The 23,536-nt window shown below is 33.4% G+C and overlaps 3 protein-coding genes across 3 annotated transcripts in view; 2 read left to right on the top strand and 1 right to left on the bottom strand.

Annotated features, from left to right (window-relative positions):
* Positions 1–8,644, top strand: part of cv-c (crossveinless c) — a 124,707-nt gene extending 116,063 nt beyond the window's left edge. The window contains exons 11-16 of the mRNA XM_066735919.1: positions 2,957–4,688; positions 5,055–5,392; positions 5,476–5,627; positions 5,736–6,017; positions 6,105–6,284; positions 6,374–8,644. Of these exons, the coding sequence (XP_066592016.1) occupies positions 2,957–4,688; positions 5,055–5,392; positions 5,476–5,627; positions 5,736–6,017; positions 6,105–6,284; positions 6,374–6,488 (2,799 nt within the window). The 3' untranslated portion in view covers positions 6,489–8,644. The remainder of the gene's footprint in view (positions 1–2,956; positions 4,689–5,054; positions 5,393–5,475; positions 5,628–5,735; positions 6,018–6,104; positions 6,285–6,373) is intronic.
* A 703-nt stretch (positions 8,645–9,347) lies between these two features.
* On the top strand, positions 9,348–11,222 carry LOC136778832 (cilia- and flagella-associated protein 298-A). The gene is made up of 5 exons (XM_066735961.1): positions 9,348–9,486; positions 9,751–9,900; positions 9,996–10,081; positions 10,152–10,385; positions 10,998–11,222. Exons 1-5 carry the CDS (start codon positions 9,348–9,350, stop codon positions 11,220–11,222), a joined length of 834 nt encoding a protein of 277 aa, XP_066592058.1.
* Positions 11,223–13,077: 1,855 nt separating this feature from the next.
* Teh4 (tipE homolog 4) lies at positions 13,078–23,012 on the bottom strand. Its single transcript, XM_066736293.1, has 6 exons — positions 22,599–23,012; positions 19,637–20,092; positions 19,136–19,346; positions 18,143–18,597; positions 16,511–16,814; positions 13,078–16,049 (listed from the first exon to the last, which is right to left on the bottom strand). The coding sequence occupies exons 2-6, from the start codon at positions 19,777–19,779 to the stop codon at positions 15,771–15,773; spliced, it is 1,392 nt and encodes a 463-aa protein (XP_066592390.1). The 5' UTR covers positions 19,780–20,092; positions 22,599–23,012; the 3' UTR covers positions 13,078–15,770.
* Between the last annotated feature and the right edge of the window lie 524 nt (positions 23,013–23,536).

Here is a 23,536-nt window from a genome sequence, read left to right as displayed (position 1 = left end):
ACATAAACATACGTTATCCTTGCCCTGCATATGAAACGAGAGAAAACAAAACCTGTGTGAAGAGCAGCGAGAAAAGCTCGTTAATTATTGTCGATTGATTACCCCCTACTCCATTAGACTGTTACCTTTGACAAGAACCAATAAGACGCTGTCTCTTTTCCACCAAATGAAATTAGTACTCGCCTCTGCACTCATGATCGACCGTAGAAATTACTTTGAATTACTTTTTCCTCAACGAGAGGCGGAAGGAAACGACAGAGAAATTGATGATCCGAGCAAAAGAAAAAGGTGATGGGAAATGAGATATATGCAGAAAAATTTGAAGAATTATTGTGAAATAGCATATACTATAATGCAAATGGTTGGAGGAGCAGGAAAATGTGCAGGTTGGAATGTGGTGAAAAAAGAAGAGGAGTAGAAGTGGGAGGTGATGGCGCGCGTAATTACGTGTATGTGTGTGTGAGGTTAAGACACGTTGACCGAATCGCGTCGTTAGTGTATAAATGGTAAAAGAACTGGTTCGACGTTCGCTCGGTGTCGGTCGTATACACGAACACACTTGCTCACTCTTTCTACCACCTTCCAGTTTTCGCGTTCCACCTCTCGTCTCTCGACACTGTTCAGCACCCACTTTCCCCTCCCTCTTTTCATCTTGCTAGTCACAACCGGTGGTATCGTGGTGGTGGTGGTGCTGCTGCTGACTAAGCGGGCGGGAGACGAGACAACTGGTATTGCTATATATACAAACATATATATATATGTGTGTGGCAATAACATCAGACCGCATCATACTTATACGAACGACACGCGATACACGAAGACACGCGTAGTACATACTACGCTATCGGCTATAATGGGGCAGACTGCGTGGCACGGCCACTCGTCCTTGTACACCTGCACTTCACTTTATACTCTTTTCACAGCCCTGCATTATTTGCATCTCCATTCCATTCCTCCTTGAACGTCACAAGTTTTCTAAACTCTTTCAACGACGCCTTCGTTCACCCCTATCGTACCTTCTTTCAATTCCACACTTTTACATCCTGTCTAAACTCTTCTTTTTCCTAACAATATAAGCACCGAATGCGATCATTTCTGCGGTCTGGTCACGCGACACTTAATTCTCACGCTAGCGTTCACTTTATCGCTTATTAACACACTTGGCAACTCTTGCGAAAGATCTTTATGCATCTCAATCTCTCCGATTCATCGTTAACATAATTATCATAATGTAGAAAGTTCTTACTTCGCAAAACGTGAATCGTGTATGGAAAAATGTTGAGCAGAATGCACATTCTCTCTCTCTCTCTCTCTCTCTCTCTCTCTCTCGTGTCGTTATAAGGTAGCTATAAAGGACAGATATTGTTTAACAAAGTAACCTGGCATATTTACGTAAGATATATTCTAACAAGGTGAAAATTAAGTAGAAAGAAGATAGTGAGAGGCGAGAAAAGGTTATTCAACCTGCCTGAGCGGAAGTGACGTATAACAGCTGCAGGATCATGTATATGTACATACACAAACGGTGTGCATACTTCATATAATTTCGACCTACACAAGAAGTAGTAAATTTCTTGCTAAAGCAAGCTGATTATAGTGAATAAAGCTTACAAAACTAAAGTATCCTTGCGAGGCAAAATGTTTCTGCTTCAAAATATAATGTGAAATGAAGATTAACTCGAAACGACATTTGTGAAGGTTATTTAACCTGTACAAGCGGAAGTGACGTATACAACCCAAGAATTGTTTGATGTACACACAAATGGCTACGCTTGCTTCGTTGTTATTTCGATCCATACAAAAATTAGTAAGCTTCTTTCTATATCCAAAAAAATGATTAGAGTTTATAGTAAAAATGTATTGTACACGACCAGAACATTCCCACTTCAAAAACAATACAACAATGGAAATCAATGTAAAACTGCATTTTTTTTAACCTGTACATCTCAAATATTACACGATATACTTGTTAGCCTTTTTATGCATTCATTGTTTTCAGACTTCAGTCTCCTCTGACGGATAAAGCTGTATAATTTATAGTGTTTTATTTGTCTTGGTACTTTTACAAACAAAATCTGTGAACTGTCAGTAAGTGTTGCTGAGAATAAACAGGAACAATAATGATTGAGCAAGTAAAGCTGGCAAAATGCACCGAAGTAACACCAAAAAGATATTTTGGTCTGACGGGGTGTTTTATTTTAAGGCTATATCCCGTTTCTGCAATGCCGATTATTTTTAACCGACCTACTTTTGAGACACGTCGATTATCCATCGTCCATATAATCGCCCAAGTCTATAATTTGACCATGTTGCTTCTTATGAAAAATAGTTCCTCCATAGATTTTCATGTATTTCATCAAGTTACCTCCTGCCATCAAATACTGTCTCTTGAAACTGAAAGGTTTCACAAATTTTCTAGTCCAGACTCCTAATTAGAATGTTACCATGTGTGTGTGTGTTCCCCAATAACACAAATATTCCCAGTACATTTTTAAGACGTTGCGAGAATATAATGCATCCATTGAAATTATTGAAGAAGTCCTCTGAATATTGTGTACTGTCAGGGTTACTTCCTATGAAAAATAATTTTTTTTTACACCTTCATTTCTATAGCTAACTTACTTGTTTCTAACATGTACTGTTAGCATATACGAAAGCTTTCGAAAATTTTCAAATCCAAACCTCTAATTAATAACTCATTAAAGATTAAAAAATCATTAGTCCCAGACTTTCTTATAAAGACCAAGAAAAATCCGTTAACGACACAGTAAAATGGACCAATTTCTACCCATTATACATAGCTTTCTTTGACCTAATAAAATCTCGTGAGCTACACTATTTTAATACGTATATTTAGTCGACAGAAATGTTTTGTAATCCAAAAGCATGATATACCGAAATAGAAAAGTTAAAAAAAGATGGAATGGAGAAAAAAATTAAATTTTGATGATTTCAGGGAGGAGGAGAGGATTCGGATGAAGACACGCAATGCGCCCTTAGTGAGAATTGGACATTCGAGAAGAAAACTCGACGTTGGTCTCGAATAGTGGACGTGACACAAGCGAATATCGAGAGATTGCAAGGATTAGCAGGTCAGAACGCATCGGAGGAGGAGTCGCTTGAGGACCGACTGGAGGCGGAAGAGGCCGAAGACACGATGCTGGAGAACGTTAAATACGGGAGTCTGCCACCGGGGACCTTGCCCGAGGAGATTGGTCCACGTTTCCGTCGAACTGGCTCCGAAAGGTTACGAGACGGAGCTAAGGCTTTCCTCAGGAGGGTCGAGTCCCTGAAGTCTCGACGCCGGAAGCGTCACAATCGAGATCGAGATGGCGTCGTCATAAGCGGTCCTCAAGTTTTGGACGTGGCGTCGATGCAACAGAAAATGAAGGAGTTGAATTGCGTGGACGTGTCGCCAACGGTCACGGCTGCTCCCGTATCGTTCGGCGAACTCTTACCGTCACCTCTTCATCAACACTTGCCCCAGTCGCCGTCACCGTTCACCAACTCGCCGAGTCCATTCGGCGACGATTCCTCCAGCTACTGCTCCGATGGTTCCCAGGGTGGTAGCGTGGCCACTACCACTCCAACTAGAACCAAAATGAACCGCGCTAGACGTCTTCTGCACAGAAACAGAGAGGACCAAGGTGCCCTCAGCGACTCCGAATGTCAGCCGACCAGCTGGAGACACAGATATTTTCGAGATGCCAACAGCAACCACGCCAAAGTCCTCGAGTACATCGTGGCTCATCCGGCTCAGAGTCCGAAGGATTCGACTGTTTCAAAACTAGCGACACCTTCGTCGCCATTGGCGTCGCCCATAAATACGCGTGGAGGTAGTCTTAACCTCGGGAAGGAGTCTCAAAGATTTCGCGACAAGCTGACGCATAATCAGGACTTCATGAGGGAGGACAGAGCTAGCAAAAGTTTCAGGCATACTCGGTCTGGCGACGCGAAACTGGAGGACCAGCGTGGTACCGTTAGCGTTGGTGGTGGAGGGAAGCCTTTGTTGAAGGATGTCACGATTTATCGTGAAAAGTCCAGATCCAGAAGCTCGGAGCTTGCGGGTAGCCAAGAGAGCAGTTCTACAGCCGCCAGCAAGGACTCCGATCAAGAAGAGGACTCTCCGAGACACAAAGGAACCGTCGTGAGGTGGCACAGTTTTCAACGTGGCTCTCTCTATCCGGAGCCTCAGGATCATCCTCTCTGTCCACGAGCGATGGCCTCCATGTCTTGCGGACAGCTGCTGGTGCTGAGGAAATTAGCCCTCCTGAAGCTCACAGCCTGCATGGAGCGTTACTGCCCGACACATCGAACAGGTTGGAACTGGGAGCTGCCCAAATTCATCAGGAAGATCAAAACGCCTGACTACAAGGACAAAACTGTTTTTGGCGTACCCTTGCTCTTGTCCTTGCAACGCACTGGCCAAGCTCTACCAAAATGCATTCAGATTGCTCTCAGATGGTTACGAGCCAATGCTCTCGATCAAGTTGGCATATTTCGTAAAAGTGGCGTTAGATCCAGAATACAGAAGCTGAAGGTCATGACAGAGACTCAGGGAGATAACATCAATTTTGATGGACAGCAAGCCTTCGATGTGGCAGACCTTGTGAAACAATATTTCAGGGAACTACCGGAAGCATTGTTGACTAATAAACTGTCAGAGACATTCACAGCTATATTTCAACGTGAGTATATGTATATAACGAGTGAAATTGTCTTTTGTATAATAATTAACATTTGCTTTACATACATTAAGTAAACCAAACCTCATTAATTTTTATTTGAAATTCATCAATTTATTGATTTCTGTACACACTAAAGTAAAAACTATAACTATTATAAAATTCCTCAGTACTTTGCCAGTTTTAAGAAATATCCATAAATATTTTAAAATCGTATCGTTGAATACTTATAAAGTTTTGTTGGTTAAACTGGCTTGGATATTATACATTCCGTGTGTGTATGTTTCGTAATTTTTCCGACGAGTGAATAATGAAAGTTAAGTATATACATGTGAACTATATACATATAAGAAATTTTTTTATGAACAGATGTACCAGTGGAACTTAGACCAGATGCCGTTCAATGTGTTCTTTTGCTTTTGCCGGATGAACACAGGGAAGCCTTGGAGACTATGCTCGACTTCTTGAATCACGTTGCTACCAATTCTCCGTATAATCAAATGACAGCATCGAATCTGGCGGTATGCCTTGCTCCCAGTCTGTTTCATTTCAATCATACCAATACGAGCGTGAGCAACAGATCGAACAGTGTGTCGCCTCGCAGAAGAAAGACCGTGGGCATTCCTGATCAACGTGAACTCTCGGAGAACAAAGCGGCTCATGACTGTCTTCTGTATTTGATCAAAATGCATCGTGAATTATTCATGGTAACCACATATAATATTCCTCTCGTATTCGTGAGATCCTTGCGACATGAAACGTATTTTTCTGAATCTAATGAAATTTTTAGATTTCATCGGACATGTTGACGCAGTGTCATTTCAACTACATGGAAGAAAGCATACCTGTTGCTCTGGAAGAACTTGGATCGGAGCTAAAACAAGATTGGAGAGGTTATTTATATGCTTGTACCACAGCGTTGTTAAAGGAAGCTCGCGAAAAGTGAGTTTCTTTTATATTTCTTGATAAACATTTGTGCAGTTGCTCCACTATTAAAAGATGAGAGAAGAAAATATACAAGGTAGTCTAAAGTGTTATTGGTTTCAACAGATCGCGTGGCTGGGTCTCTATAAATAATCCTGCCGATAACTCCGTTGAAATGGCATATAAAAAAGTTGGTGATGGTCATCCCTTACGCCTCTGGAGAGTTTCTACAGAAGTTGAAGCACCGCCAAATGAGCTGCTTCATAGGGTTTTACGAGAGAGACATATTTGGGACCCTCAATTACTAAAATATAGACAAGTCAATAAATTAGATACGAACGTTGAAGTTTTTCAATACGCTACTGGAAACATGGCTCCATTACCAGCCAGAGACTACTGTGTTCTGAGGTTTGTAAAATGCTGAAACTAGAAGAAGCACTTTAATATTTTCAAGAATTTAGTTTAATATACGATTGATCCTTTAAATAATATTAGATCATGGCGCAACGACTTACCAAAAGGAGCTTGCGTGATTGTGGAAACATCAGTGGAGCACCCAGGAGCTCCGGTTATGTTAGGTGGAACCAGAGGAATAGTTCTTGCCTCTAGATATCTCATAGAACCCTGTGGTAGCGGCAAATCACGAATAATGCATCTTTCCAGAGTTGACACAAAGTAAATAAATCTTAATTAGATTCAATTAATTATAAAATTTCAAATTAATTTTCATTCAATAATCTTATGAATTATAATTTTTATTAAAGAGGTCGTACGCCGGAATGGTACAACAAGAGCTATGGACATATCGTGGCTCTTCATTTAAGCAAGATTCGGAATTCATTCAAGCACACTACTGATGGCCCAGAGAGTAAAGTCTGAGAAGAAATTACCGTGCAACGTAGAACGTTGCACGGCACCACCACTCTTCAGGAACCGAATGATCAGCATTTGGAACACGGTAATATAAAAGATTCACGACAAGTACAACCAACAATTGACGAGGAATAAAACAAACAATCTCGTTTATCTGAGCTTTACTTATGAATCAGATTTAGTAATGACAAAACAATAGCCTATCAAAATACACGAGTGAAGCGACAGTAATTGTAGTAGAACAGTAATGGTATAATACTAGTGGTAGTTATAGTAGTAATGATAGTAATAACAGAAATAGTAATAATAATAAAAAGGAGAAAGCTAGTAACACGAATGGTCATCATCAATTTCGTTGTGATGAAATATTACAAGAATTGTTAAAGTAAAGTTTTATTGAGCATAATACCTGAATGTGAATGTTTATAACTGTTTATTATAACTGGTTTGAAGACAAATCCAATAATATCGTTTGATAAAAGAATCATGTATAAAAATTAAAACCTGAGGAGGAATAACCATTCTAGGTTAAGCTAAGAAAGGCCATTAATTATTTTCTAAGCTCAGGAAAATTTATATTACATTCCTGGCTGTCGATGTAACACCACACTGTTTGAACAATAACAATATAATTATATAAAAGTATCCACGAGCAAATTATATATCAGTTTCTACTTAAGATGAAGCATTAAATAATTGCTCATAAAAATCGACCAATATTGATCATTACTTTCGGCTGCACAATTTATCAAGAAATCTTTTATCACAGATTATATATATATATATCACACTAGACTCGCTAGAAAAGATCAAAATAACTTTATTAAATAGATTATACCCTTTATATACAATCCGTGTACAAAAGAAACTATTTTTGTCGACTATCAATGCGTAAGAGAGATGTCTCTCTTGTTTGCTGTACAATGTCATAATGAATCGTGATACTGTTGTGGCAAAATCAAAGCTTTCACGTCTAATGAACATATACATATATATTTATAAAATAGCTGATAAGCACAAGATACGCAGAATTTGTATATTTCGTTTTTGGACCAAATATCATTTTGATAGCATTACATATAAGTCATATCACGCTTCGTCATATCGACTAAATTAGTTTAATTTAGATTTATTTTTTATGTGTTATAATAGTCATGTGTAAAAGGGATTGTACAAATATCATGAATGTTGTGAATGTATGTCTATTTATAAGTGTAGTGAGACAAAGAAGATAAATCGGCATAATTGTTTGACGTTATCGTATGATACGCAATCAAAAATTTTTTATTATAACACGAACAAAAAACATAGATAATTATTATCATACATTTTATTTTTAGAGTAAAATACTGTCAAACAAACAATGTATATGAATTTTAGATCATACCTGGGTTGATATGTGAAAGAACCGTTTAAGGAATGAAAGTGAAGAAAAAGCTGTTATTTTTTACGAAATCTATTCATTCTTCGGTACTTGATTATTTTACAAGGTTTCTTCTTTTTTACAGAACTAATTTATTCTGTTAATTTAGCCTCTGTGCCTCTAATTTTGGATGTTTTTACAAATTGAAAGTTATACGTATAAGAAAGAATAGATACTGGAACAAAATTGTTGAGCTTTCAGTTAAAAAGTATTGATAGAGGATAATTTTTCGTTAATCCTGTAAATTCAAATTACTGTTCGTCAGCAATTAATTTTATCGAATCAAAAGTTAATCGCTAATATATTTGAAATCGCTTAGACATATTTATAATGCAATTATCACTTTGGGACCAACTTTTTCTTTGGGGCCCAATTAAAACTAAGTTCCGTAAAATGAACGTCATCGAAGCAAAATATATTTTAACAGATAACTAGTCACTTACACTATATCAAGATTCAATCTATATAAATGCTATTATGAGAGTTGTATAGATTTTTATTCAACAGAGTTGAATCGATAATGTTTCAAGAAAGAGAGAAATAGTTATGCGGAAATGCAAGATATTTTTGTCGCCCATCATGCCAGTAGAAATGCGTCGAGGGAAAAAGTCGTGTTTCTTGATGTTTATTAATAACAATAAAATGTGTTTATTCTTGTAATTCGTGTTCCATTAGAATGTAAATATGTATATTATGAAGCAATGGACTATAATTATACTATTATACTATATTCATTAAATATGAATTCTTATTTATGTGTATTATGTTTATCCTTTTATTATTTTTTGTTTAATTTTCATTCGTTCCTTCTCCATCTCGTTTAATTATAATTTATTCGCTACGTGCATACCAAAATAATAATATGGACACCGTGCAAGTCAACACAACGATACTCCAGTGGGAATGTGTATCTATATACATATACGAAAAATACACTTGAAATTTAAAAAACTTAATAGTAGACAGAGTGTTCGTAGCATGCACATATTCTACTACAAGCTCTCACTTCGTTATCGTTGTTTGGGTATGCATGGTCCCTATATAGAGATGAGAATGTGGAAGTGTACATATGTGCATACTGTCAATGCTGTAAATTTGGTCAATTTTTTCGGGATTTTGTCGTATACACTGATACAGTTACACATCTTCTCTTAATTCTTTATCTTGTATTGGTGGGCACGAAGCGAATACAGGCTGCATTGAAAATGTTTCACAAATACAGATAAAATTTACCACCATGAATGGACTGTTTGATCGATATTTCCACGTTACCAGACTAGGGACTGGGCAGCTGAAATTCTGCTATGCTCTGTTTTCTTTATAAAACTGCTATTTCAGTCAGTACTCAGTAATATATTGTTCGTGTGAAGCTCGTTTTTAGACTACGCCACATAAATAATTTATTTTACGTTCCCACCTTCATTCATAATACATAGAATAAAATGGTTCGATTTCATGTGAAGAAAGGAGATGAAAGTCAGTTTCTTTATGATTGTTCTGTAAATGCATCAGTTGAGGATATTATTAAAGAGATTACTATAATCTATAATGGACGATTAAAAGTTTCAAGAATTTGTTATGGTATGTCTCATACTACTATCTTTCACTAGTCTAAATGTATTTTTATTTTTATAACCGCTAATCTACGTCATTAAATTTAAACTATACAATAGAGATTCTTATATCATGAATTTCCCAATAAGCTATATTTTTACCATTTTTTCGTGCATCTATAATATACAATTAATTTCTTTTCATATTATGTATTTTTAAAATATAGCAAGCTTAGAGAAAAAGTTAAGCTATCCCCAACATTTCTCTTTTTTAATAAATTTTTATAATTAGAAATAGAAGAATTGGCCAAACATGGAACCATGCTACCACATAATATGATGGGACTAACCGACGAACAAATCGAAGAATTGAAATTAACTGATGAATGGGGTGACAAATGCACTCCAATGGGTGGCTGGACATTCAATAAGGATGTTATTGGTAGTTATTAATTAGTTTATTGAAAGATTATTAATAAAATATGTTCGGAATATAGAATTCTCTCTCTCATGATTCGAATTTTATACTATATATAGGACGCAGGAATGGTAAACAACCAAAAGAGAATATGCAAAATGTTCTAAAGAAAGCTGTAAATGAGACTCGTGAAATGATATCAAAGGTAAATTCGACATAGCACAGAATAATTGTTATGAATGCACTTAAAACTTGAATTTCATTCGCGCTTTCAGAAATTAATTCAAGAAGATAAATTGGTAACGCAGAAAACGGTGCAAGATGCTCTTGATATACTTCGTGGCGCCGTGACTATCGTCTATCCAATGGGATTACCACCTCACGATCTCATTAATGAAGAATTTCAAAATAATGAAGATCTTAGTGGAACTCAAGCGTCTCTCGAGGTACATAATTTTCCAATTAAAAGAGTTGTTTCTATAAAAACAGGACATCGAAAAAGTGGAAGGGTAAACTTCAAATGAAAATTTATAAATCGAACTTAAGCTTTTGTAGCACTCTCTTAGATAAGGTCAACTTATCTCACTTTAGCCTTCAATCGAATGCTGAGTTTGGTTTTCATCTTAAATGGATTACTAAGATGAATTTCGAGCTTAGTTTAGTTTGCCGATACGGTTCTAGGAATAGTTTTATAGTAATATTATACTAGCCTTATATTGCAAATACTAGCGTGATAAAAATTTAAGACGAAGCTAAATATTAATTTTATAAATTTATACTTAAATTCGTGAGGGAATTATAAGATCCAAATTATAATGCTTTGTTGTTCCGTCTAGTGTGACTTAATCTACCTTGAAAATTAGGGTTTGCTTGCACGTTCGATCAGTTGATCGATGTTAAACCGCCGCGACACTGTAATGTCACGCAGGTACCATAATAATTTCAAATTTATTCAATAGCTTCAGTTATTTCAATGCGATTTAAATAATTTAAATTGAGAAAATAGGAAAATAGTTTTTTTTTTAAAGTAATTTGTGATTATTTTATTACAACGTATATACTTATTATCATTTAATATTTTATACGATTATATCAATCGCATCATCTTTAAAATATTTCAGGTTATGGATGTGCAGCTAGCTCAACTGTGGTTTTCTGGTAAAGAAATGTTGCCTAAACATTTTGTGAAGGAATATACTGGACCCAATGAGAAAACAAAGGCTATTATAAAATTACAAAAGCGTGGATCGGGTCAACCTTGTCGAGAACCCCTTATGTCAGAAGAAGAACGAAAACAGTTGATGCTTCACGCCTACAGACGCCAAGAAGAGCTTAAGGTAGGCTAACTACACTGACTTGCTAAGGGCCTCCGAATCCACTTTCCGTAAATTGTTGCACTACATGAAGCCAGGCTTAAACTGAAGATTGGCACGTACGAAATATTCAAATATTATATTCTTGTAAGGAACTGAGGAACAATGTCTGTATAATATTGAAATAATTGAACGATAAAATATTTCGCGTTTGCATCAATCTTAAAATTAATTTTCAGTTAGTTCTAACGTAACGTAATGGTTTACGAAAAGCATGTGTGGAAGTCCTAAAGCAGAAAGTCGTATCTAAAAAAAAATAGTGTGTATTTTTATGTTATATATATATATATATAAACTTTTGATATAAATTTACCCTTGATGAGTCCTGTACAAGATCTCTTTAATTCTATAGATTTTCATTCTTTTGTATATATCTATACTATTTTTCAATGCAACGTCAGTACTACTACTCTTCTTAAAATTTAAGATCAGAAGAACATTAAACTTAATGTTTACTTTTGGATAGGAAAAATTAGGAGAACTATGAATTTTTATGTAACAATTATGCACTTTTAAATATTTAAGCGGAAGGTATCTATTTTTATCCATACTTAAAATTAGGTTTTGCTAAAATTAGATACATACAATATTTTAAAGTAATATTCAAGGCTGTATTAAGAAACTTTTCCAATTAATATAATGAATAGCTTCTTAATATAGGATTGATTTTAGTAGCTTTGATCTTATAAAACCACAGTGTACCAACTATGCTATTTTGATGAAGTATGCTAACTAAAGTTTAAGTAGTCTTCAAACGACTTGGTCAGCTTTCGCCAATGTTGCTTTGCAAACGTTGGCCACGTGGTGTGAATATTTCAGCATATTTGCGATATATACCAACACAATGACATGAAGAGAGGAAAATGTATAGTTGTGTGTATGCAGATTATCAGCATTATAGGTAGGCTTTTCATTGTATACAGGGTGCTCCTTTAAAGACGATGTGTAAAGGATTTCGTATTCCTAACTATTAAAAATCAGATTTACTATATTACCTTTAAGTTATTAAGTATACTGAGCAAAATGAAATGAGAAAAAATAACATTTTTAATGAACGTTAAAAGCTAATTAAAGGTTTAAAATTTTATTAAATATGATGAGAGACAAAAAAAGTATACATAAATATTCCAGTCAAGTCAGATAATTTTAATATCTCTACATCATTTTATTGTTTTTGCTAATGCACATGCACACACACGGAGTTAATATGTAAGTCTTATTGGCATTGGGAATATAGATTTTTGTTTGTCGACATAAACTGTTTATTTTCTCGTGACTTTGTGTTTGTTAAGTTGCATGTAGTATCCACTTGAGACCATTTTTCCAGTTGAGTGATTCAGCTCGCATGCAGAGTTATCAAAAACGAGCAATTTCTTATGTAATGTAGGGAATAAGAATCCCAATGGGGAGAGGTAATAACCCGTTTCTAGCAACTCTACTTGCAAGCAAAGACTGAGTTTGCTTGGTTTGAGCAGCTTAATATGAGTCAAAGTGCTTTATTTCATATGCAAGCCGAAACGTTCAACTCGAGCAACGCTCGTAAATGGATGCATACTCTGTGTCTGCTGCCAGATTGTAGATGCTCAGACCTCCTATTATGACCCTCGAAAACATAAACTTGTACGGGATTAGGAGTCATAGTGGAGCATCTAACCGTATCTAATCTGACATAACACACACATACATACAAAACTTTTTATACGACCTTAGCTCATAGAAATGCAGTATTATGCTGTTCTACCATATTATGTTTAATAGCTTTCATAAATGTCATCCTTCCAGGGTAGTAAAGAAATTTTATGATTTTTGCTATGATTTGAATATTTTGTTTATTTAGTTAAAAAACAATATAATTGATTAGAATAATACGTATACTTTTAAATCAAATATTTTTTACAAACACATTATTTGTATTGCCCATCTTCTTTTAGGCCTTTTTCGGTAAAGTCTTATATGGCTTGGTAGTAGCAGAAATTGTCATAAAGTTGTCATCCAATCGAGAGTAAAGTTTTAAAACATTGCGTGGAAAAACTATTTGCTATATAAGCTATGCCTTATTATTTATAAATAGTTTTGAATAAATCTTATACAAGTCTGACAAAAATGTACAGATGATAGGCAGGAATTTAATAGTTTTATAAAGTAGACCGAAACATCAAAACAGAAATAGTTATAACAATACAAGGTAAGGCACTTAATAACACTCCTGCTGAACAAAAAACATAAATATTCATTTATCTGTATAACTTCAAAAGATATTAAATTTTTACGTAAGATTTCTTTAATTGCAAATAAAAACGACCTTAAAAAAGATCTCATGCAAAAATTCACATGATCTGTAGCACAGTTAACAAGATGATATATTTCTACACACGTCTCAATACCTCTACACTCTGTAGTGTGTTAAGTGCTTCACCCGGTATAACATGTTCTGTTTTTACAAAGTAAAAAGGCACTTGTTTGTCAGTTAAAGAAATTTTTACTTATAAATATTATCTTTCTTTTAAAATTTGATAAGAAATTTGTAGAAAGCAGTAGAATTTAATTGATCCCAAATATTCGAATTAGTCATGCCCATTTTGATTTGCCATAAACCTAAGTAATATCTAATTAAAAATTGCTGAAATCTTTAAAATGCATTTCATTTTTTAAAAATTTATAATCCATGATAATTTGCAAAATTATGTAAAATTATCGAAACTTTAATTACTCAACAATCAACACGTTAAAAAGATTGAAGTATCATTTACACATGAAATATGAAAATAGTCACACGATAATGAACGACCAAAATAGAGATAGATTTTTACTATCATTGGATGAAAGGTTTCTTACCAGATAAATATTCATTCATGATAACAATATCTAATTGGACCTATAGTTATGTAAAAGAAATAAACCTGTGCTTTTTTAAAAATAAGTTAATAGCATCAAATGTTGAGAAATAGAATAAAAAATATTATAAATCCGCAGTCAATTTGCAAAAAACAATCCACTTAACTAGACGTTGTACAATTTTTTACTAAATTTAGTAGTTTTTTAGATAACAGTTTTAAAAATCTTAAAGGTGCTAAGCCATAAATTCTTGATTTCTCCCTTTTTGCATAATTACATCCAATTGAAAAATCAATAATTTAAAGCTCTTCGCTTGAAATACTCTTACGGATTTATAACTGACATTAAGTAACGATAATCTTTTTTATGCTTAGTTAGAGGATTGAATATAGCTGAACAATAAATGTTTTTACAATAAGCTTAACGGTAAATTAGATATAATGGTATATCGATCTCGATTTTAATGTCCTTAACAATAGTTGCCATCTTACATATTAGTTTACATACATTCTGAATATACAGAATATATACATTTGACTTAAATGAAACGTTAACTATTAATTTGTACATTAGTAATACATTAGGTCGCCAGTAAAGTATTATAGTAAACTGAAGGCGTGTCACATATAAGGCAGCAGCGACTGCATTAATAAGTAAAATGTTACTAGCGTATTTTTACTTATGTTGGCCCCTTTTGTGAGGTAACTAATATTTTTAAATTTCATTATATAGTTAAACATATGTCAAATCATTGTCCTTTCATTTTTAATTTAACGCTACAGCAGGAAGACAAGAATACAAGACATTTTAGCATATAGTATGTAACTATTTCTACAGTAGGTACTGAAATGTGTTTCTTTTTTTTCTGATGTCTGTATTCATTTTTTCAAGACCATTGTAGCAACACACATTACTACTTTTCCTTTCTCTCCCACTTAAAAATTGATTCGAAGTTTAATAGTAATGTGCATTTTTCCTTTCCTTCAAAGTTCAGCCGTACTTTCTAAATAAAGTGCACAACATACAAAAGCTCACATCGTTGCTTAAACATTCAATAATAACTTTTATAAAATTCAGTAATTCTTTAACGCTAAATATAGTTTTAATTAAAAAAATCTTTTACGTCTAGCACATATATCTTATACATAATATATATATATATAAATATAAATCCAGAATAAAATTGCAGGAAAATTAACAGGATTTTTATAAAATATATGTATATATCATAGTCGGTTAGTTTTTCTTCGAGAATAAAAGCTGTTTTACGTAGAAATGTGACAAATTTGTATAATATATATATATATATATATATATACAATTTATAGCAGTATTCAAATAGGCTTGATTTGCAGAGGACGCGTCATGCACATTGCTTTAGAAATGCTAAGCAGTATACATACATGTGTAGTGTACAAATATAGATATAGATTTTGATTTATAATAGTACATTACGAATAACAGTAATAATACGGTACATCGTGGCTTCGTCGTAGAGTAATGGTAGAATGTTGAAAAAGTAAATTAGAGTATTTTCGGTATTTAGGACTAAGGTCGAATGTATGTATTCGGATCGAGAAGGCTTTGATGCACGTTTTAACAGGAGTGCTCAGCATGATGGTCGGTGTCGATCAATGGTACCCTCTCGTAACCAGCAAAGATAGCCGCAGCGGCTGATTCCAAGTGCTAGAGCGTCATACCCCCCATCTCGGTCTCATTGCTGAGACCTTGAGGCGAGGATGGTGCTGCATCGACCAACCCTTCGTCCTCGTCCTCGTTCTTTCGTTTATCGACGCAACACCTACATCGCATCTTAGCGTCATCGCCCACCTGAACGGAGCGTGTTATAATCACCAGAGTCGTTAAACTGATAACAAATAGACAGGACGGTACTATAGTGGCTATCAGTAATTCTGTCTTCGTCTTCTTCAAGTCGAACCTCGCCAAAACAAACGACGAATCATTCTGCAAAATTACAAATTTTTTCCACAATTAATTTCCCATTTAATTACTCTGAATCATTTCTTTACTCTTCTCTTTTTGCAATGTAAATACAAAGCATGAATAAGTTAGAGAGCATGCGGATCGATGAGTTTATGCTGATTGCAAGTAAAATTAGATCGCAACTTCCTATACGTCATACGCCTGCTCTAAATCCCAACCATTTTTATCATTTGCTGCTACATAGCTTCTATTAAGTTTTCATTTTTTATAGCTGTGCTTTTACTTTTATTATACACGACTGTACTGGAACGCGTACGATAAAATCGTGTTACTTTTCTATTAATAGTGAGGATGTAAAGAAGGTAGTAGAACGACCAGTTAGAACTATCGCGGAGAGACGAGTATAATGTAGTGCTGTGATTTAAATGCTATTAAAGGAAAAAAAGTGTGAAAACATTGACATTAGAATTGTGGACCTTGACCTTTTTATAGTAACAGAGATATCTACTCTGTGCGGTATGATTGTCTCCATCTCGACCATGAGTTTGCAAAAATTCTCGGCATTCACCCCTAAGAGTATTGACACAGCCCTCCAGATTGATGTAGAGACGAGAAGTGTTATAGATCGTGAGTGAACGCTGGGCAGGGATGTAAACGTTGTTAAGATCTACTGGGTTCTTTAAGCTCTTCTCATAGATTTTTAGGAAATTCGTAAAATTAGTAAATGGTCTTGGTATTTTAACGTCTGACTCGTGGATTAAAGTGCCATTCACGCAGTCCTCCGTTCTGAAACAAAATATACAATTTTTTACAATTTCATTTTTTATCTTCATTAAATTTTAATACTACTCAAAAGTTTCATTGGTATTTTATAGGAAATATCTGATTTCATAGAATTATGTATACACGAGTAAATGCTATTATTTGTTAAACGAAAGAATTAGCAATTTGTAAACTGTCAAATTTTTATGGTTATTTTTGTTTGTTTATTTTAGTTGTTTTCTTAGGGTGTAATGTGAAGAAATGGTTTCACTAAAGCGTTACAAACAGTAGACGTCAAATAGCAAGGAAGATATTCTAGAAAGGGGATAGTAAAAGGAAATCGGACTGTGCTTGCCAGTAACACAAGATCAATGGTTGCTATGGAAATACCCTTAATAGTGCGCAGCCTCTCGTAAAGTATTCGTAAAATGTTTGGGAGCGTTAACGTATTTATATCCAACGCACATCCTTATGATAAAAATCAATCGGGATGTAAGGCTAGTTTAGATTATTTACCACTATAGTTAAAGAAAATCTTTTATTACATACTTCACGAAGAGTTTAAGCATTATCATAATTGAAAAAAGAGGTTTCCTTTCCTACTAACGAAAAGCAGGTTATAAAACTTTTTTTAAATAGCATTTTTTGTCAAAAATACACACACAAAAATTATGATTAAAATTAATTTTGTATATATAGTTTTGTTATTTTACATTGCGAGAAAAATGACTGTTTAATTATATAAGTAATTTTTCTCCTAGTTAAACACATCAGAACTATGGCTGTATAGCATATTTCATTATATTTCCTTTTCGTATAACTGGTAGGAGGTTGAGTTAAAATATTTTACAATTTTTTTTATAATTTTAAAGAGCAACTAAAATTATTTGTTAATCTTGATTCACAACATTAAAAGTCTTCCCGATACGTTCATGCCTCAATAAAAAAATTTTACATAAGTAATAAAATGATGAAACTAACGTTTGAGTAATGTCGATAGTGTGAATAAATTCTTTTATTTCTTATATTTAGTATATTATTGAAGCAAGGCCAACGAACCATACTTATAGTCACGATTGTCACGAATCGAACTCGACCCGAGAAACTGGATTCTCTGGGCCATATAAAGCCAAGAATATTGGACCCGACTCGAACGATGCCAGGCTTGAATCGAATTCGATTCACGTCTCTGAGTATCACGGCAAGTCGAATCAGTCGACAAGATATCCAAAGTGAACTCAAAATGTGAATAAATGCTTAGGATTGAATTTGAAAATATTTGTAAAAATGTTTGGTTTTTCGTGAGTATATCACAAAAGATTAATATGTTAAGTAAACAAAAAAATGTTTACCTAATTAAATATCCATCTTTGCGGACCACTAAACAGCTGGATATTATTGCTCCATCCTCATCCCTCCATATTTGAAAAGGTGTTTCCAATCTTGTTCCTGGTAAATTACCATTTGCTTTATTTAAAGCCACTGCCGCAGAACATCTTGCGGTGATGATATTATCGTCTTGTAGAAAATACACATTGGTGTTGTTAGTACTGATTCTTGGACAGTAGCGATCGCAGGAGAATGCTCTTTTTATCTTGGTGCATCTAGAGTTTTGACAGCTAAAGAAGCCATTTAACTTCATATTATCCTTTTCACTATCCACGACAATTCCGTCAGCCTTATGATGGCATAGCATTAATTCACTCATGTTAGAACAGTGACCCAAAGAGCAATTAAACACACCAGTTAACATGCTGCATTCGCTTCCATTATTACAATTATATTTTTTCAAACTGCGCATATTTACCTATTTGTCAAGAAAAACAATAATATATTGTGTTCACGCGTAAAAATTGAAAAATGAAAATACGAGAGGGGTAAGTGCCATTATTTTACTAATTGAATTTTTGACTTAAAAAAATAGTGATTAATAAATATAATGTTGAATGATTCAGGAAAGTATTTAAAGGTCTCATAAAGTCATATTGTAGACTAAGAAAAAACTCATTTATGTTATATAAATCTATTACTAAAAAAAAGTGCCAATTAAATATTTATTTGCTATTTATAGAATTTAATTTTAAATATAGATTTGATTCATATATTTTTTAAAGCAATATATATATATATATATATTTAATTGACACTATTGAAAACAAGGATTTAATTGAATTAAATAGTTTTCTTCATCACTGACAGATTCTCGAGAATGACATTTTTTTTATGTCTCATATAAATTTTGTTTAATTTGCTACAATAATAATTGTTTGACGTTTACTCCTTTTGGTATTTTCACTCTTCAATTACTTTCACAGCATATATAATTGATAGAAATTTATACGAACCTGCGGACACGCTACACTACTGAATCCCGTGCAGTTCTTAAATATTACATCAGTCCCATTTCTTCTAACTGTCGCGTGAATCTGCGGGCAAAATCCAGTTGTTTTTGTTAAACACCATTCACCGCAGCTTGCCCAGGCGCAATTATTCACCAAAGTTGCATTGACAGTTTGACACATTACAGGATCCGGCTCAATACCAGCATTGAATGCTCTAAAAGCAATTAAAATATTTCTCTACTTATTTATTTTACTTTTTAATCGTAATCTAAAGCAGATAACTCCTATTAAAGTATTATTTTCCTTCATAACTAATTATTCATTGATTATTAATATTACTACCTAATAATAATGCATATTTAAACAATTTGTATAATAATTGAAAAAATTTAAACAAGCTTTCATTTTGAACATTATTATCGATTTGGACAACATGCTAAAAATTTAGATATTTTAAAGAAATATATCAAGTTCTTGACAAGGTAAAGTGTAAATGAGTTTTACCTGTGAGATGGCATATAGATAGCAACACTAAGGTAGACCAAGGCGACACAGCTAATTACTATTGTGAATTGACAAAGGCAAATGCTACCACATATCCGACGATCCTGCTCTGGTACTAGTCGGCGCTTATGTTTTCGTCCCATTTCTAATGAAGGATCCACTAAATTTGGTACTCTCCTCTAATCCCTTTTTACGAAATATCTCTGCTCCTGTTACTTGCGAGTAAAAGCAAGGTTTAATGAAACCCCTTAAAAACGAGGGTCACGACCCAGGATAAATGGTTCGGTCCATCTCTCGACCCATCTTCGATATTTCTTTTTGCCTTTTCCAATTGCTATTATTTTTTTCCAACCACTCTCAATTTTACGTATTTCGATCTCTTTTTATGTTATTTTTTCTATCTCTTATCTTTTTTGGAATTTTCTTGTAATAAGAAAGACGCTTTCTAAAAATTATCTGAAAAATAATAGCAGAATTTAAATAACCGAAAATAAATATTTTTATTCTGTCCAGGTGATATGAATGAATTAAAATAAATAATATAAATTTTTTATAGGATTCACTAATGAATAGATAATCATTAAAATTTATCGATTTCTGTCATTTCCCCTGTATTACATAGGTAATTAATTATTGTCAAATTAAACATGTCAAACAGTATGATTAATTAGAAATTTGTTAAATATTGAAGAGAGAGAGAGAGAATAATGCAGTGTTCCTATTGGCTAGTGACTTACTCCAACGACGTTTCTGACAAATAGGTCAAAGTCATAATATCGAGGTCTTTAATTACTCACTTTTTAATTAAGAAGTAAACTAAAAATTACTACATTATTTACTTATAATTCTTAACCGGTATTTTGAATACAATTAAATATTGCAAATTTTAAATGTTAATGATATCTCATCCAATTCGTATGTGAATGACTACTATAATTTCTATACGTAATACATATGTAATATATGTTATAGTGTAAATCATTCCCGATTACTTGAATATCGAAGAAGCAAAAATCATCTTTCAAAACAGATAATATCCATTTTAGATATTTCTCTTCTGGCATTTTTTCAGTAGAATTGACAAAATAAAGGATGATTTTATGAAAGAGTTCTTTTTTTTTACGTGGAACCAATTTTTCAAATAAACGTAAGTGCTTCCATTAATAAAAGTAATCGATATTAATGGCTGAAGTAGTTATAAGTTTGCTTCGATTTATGATCTAAGCTGCTATATAACTGTTATTCATTCGAATAGAAACTTTCTATACGTAAAACGCGATGACGTCTTATTTTAGCCATAATATGTTTTCGTTTTAACTGAGTTTAAAATATTTTATTTATAGAGATTTCAATATGCATTTAGTCATCATTAATAATACAAATAACCCATATTTTGTTTTCATTCCGCAATAAACAAATTTCTACAGCACTATAATCATTATTAAAATTTATTTATATACGTATAATACTAAAGTTATTGTTCATTCTTTAATTAACGCTAATTCAACGAAGAGAAAAAATTCCTGTGTTATTGACATTTTAAGATATGAGGTGCTCTCCAAGCTAAAGTTCTGTTTAGTTTGACGCTCAATTAACATAAATCATCTTAGTATAGTTATGTACATACAAAGAATCTCCCTCAAGAATATCCTAATATACAAGGTGTTCTGTTATTTTACGCCAAAGCAATAAATTGATTTAGACTAATTGATTTTAAGAATTAGATTCAATTTTGTAATCTAGCTTTCAGCCTTTACAGAACGTCATGTTTCTCACCAATACTTTTTTGTTTAATTGTTACAATTATTATTAACGCCATTGAGTTAAATTTAGAAAAGGTTAAATAAAAGAATTCCTTATCTTAAAGCGTCCTATCAGTCAACCTATTACCTGCCTATAACAATTTTTCACCAATACGAAGTAGCCATTAATTAATTCTGTCAAAAGGAAGTTCTGAATATTCTTTACATATGTTTAATTAAGAGCTAGAAAAAAATGGTATACAAATTTTATTCTTCGAATACCACACTTTGTATAAAATTTTAGTTTTGGCAAAAATTAACCAAACACCTTGTGCAATTAATTATTTTTAGTATCTACCGAAAACATATTGTAATTTATAAAAATTCATTAAGGCATACAGCGTCAAAACTACACTTCTGAATTAATTAAATCGTTCAAACTATATGGTTCCGCAGTATATGCAAAAGGATACGATTTTCAAGACCGAACTCGTTTAAAAAAAAGATACTTGTAACTCAGTTTTACGCACATAGCTTGTCTGATTTATAGCATGTTTAACTACTTAGCGTGAGACCAGCAAGTCTCCTAATAACCACAATAAATATCAGCAAAATCCTAAGTTAATGTTTTATGTATAACAGTCAATAAACAGTAATAATACTCATTTAAAATGATTTTTATTGACAATATAAGTGAAAAACGTGAATATAATTTCCTGAAAAGATTTACTAAATCGATATACTAAAAACGTTAACTCTATAATAATTGTAGAATATGGAAAACGGAATAGAATTATTTATGCTTTAAAATGAATAATATTTATGATGCGTTGGCACGATCGCTGTTCTCCAGGAAAAAAAAGTTCCATAATTGGTTTCACAGAATTGCGCGCGTGTCAATAAAAAATTAGTAGCTTTACGTAATAAAACCGAAATAGACAAAAGAAATAGCAATTTTCATTTTATTGTTCTTAATCTACTTAAGACATTATTTTGCTATTACTTTAAAATTGAAATGAATGTGTATTAAAGTACTTAATCACACATGTGATAATAGATCATATCCAATTGATTTATTTATATATACTTTTTCAGATTTAATTACATTTACACGACCGCGAAACAATGAAGAAAAAACAGTAAAGGCAATTTCAAAATCATAATAAATATAATTAAAATATCATACAATGTAATAAAATTTTAGAGTATGATTGACCTACCCTATATTATTAATATCATATTTCCGTCAACGCTAACATCAGTCAGTTGTTTGAAGAAAAAACCACCATCTAAATAGATTGTCCTTTTTAACCAAAATTCCCCGTAATAAAATTACTTTGATTCACTTGATTTTCCATATCGGGTTCATGTTAGTGGACAGAAAAAGTAATATTTTGCATGCACATTTGAACAAGTCCGCTACACACTCAGCACAAGCACTTTAAAATAAACAAAGTGCTGTCAAGTCACAAAAAAGTAGATTCAAAAGAAGATACAAAATTCTTTAAATTTATTATTTTTTTTTTTTTTTTGTAAGGAAAATGGAATAGCAGAAAAAATTGAAATTTTATCAAAAGATTCAATAGTTAATGGCAAAGTTTGTATAAGAATTGTAAAAGTTCGTCCTTGCCCAGCAGTCGCCTACTCGCAACTGCTGAGCTTTATGTTCGGTTCAGCTCGGTCCTTGCAACTCGTAACGTGGCAGGCGCGACGTGCTGTGACGTGCGCACGCACACAATCCCTCCAATTCTCGTCGTCTAGAGTGGACTCTACTATGGTTTGGATTGGCCTCAAAAAAGCTGAACGGAGTTTCAGCTTTAGCTGCTTTAATCCAACACAATCACATAGTCAGCCCCTGCTCGTATGCTTTGCCCCATTAGAAGAAAAAGCAGGCCAGCCCAGCCCAACCTGCTGAGCCTAGTAACGAGGAGTGTAGTGGTGCAGTGTTTACATACATTAGAACAGAAGTAGGCACGCGTAAGGTTAATGAGAGACACACTCTTCTTTTTCACGTATATTATAAAAAAAGTTGTATACTATTAAAAATAAAAAAACACTGAAAGTTAATTTAAATAAATTATATTAATTTTACATTTAACGCAATTCGACGAAGAAAGTTGTAAAACCCTGAAGTAAGAATTTAAATTCTTAACGAAGC

The sequence above is a fragment of the Prorops nasuta genome, unplaced genomic scaffold (genome assembly GCF_024137725.1).
Source record: "Prorops nasuta isolate Cenicafe-Biocafe unplaced genomic scaffold, Cenicafe_Pnas_1.2 PNAS00015, whole genome shotgun sequence".
NCBI lineage: Eukaryota > Metazoa > Arthropoda > Insecta > Hymenoptera > Bethylidae > Prorops > Prorops nasuta.
Note: the sequence above shows the minus strand (reverse complement) of the source record. Positions and strands in the feature narration are given on the sequence as shown.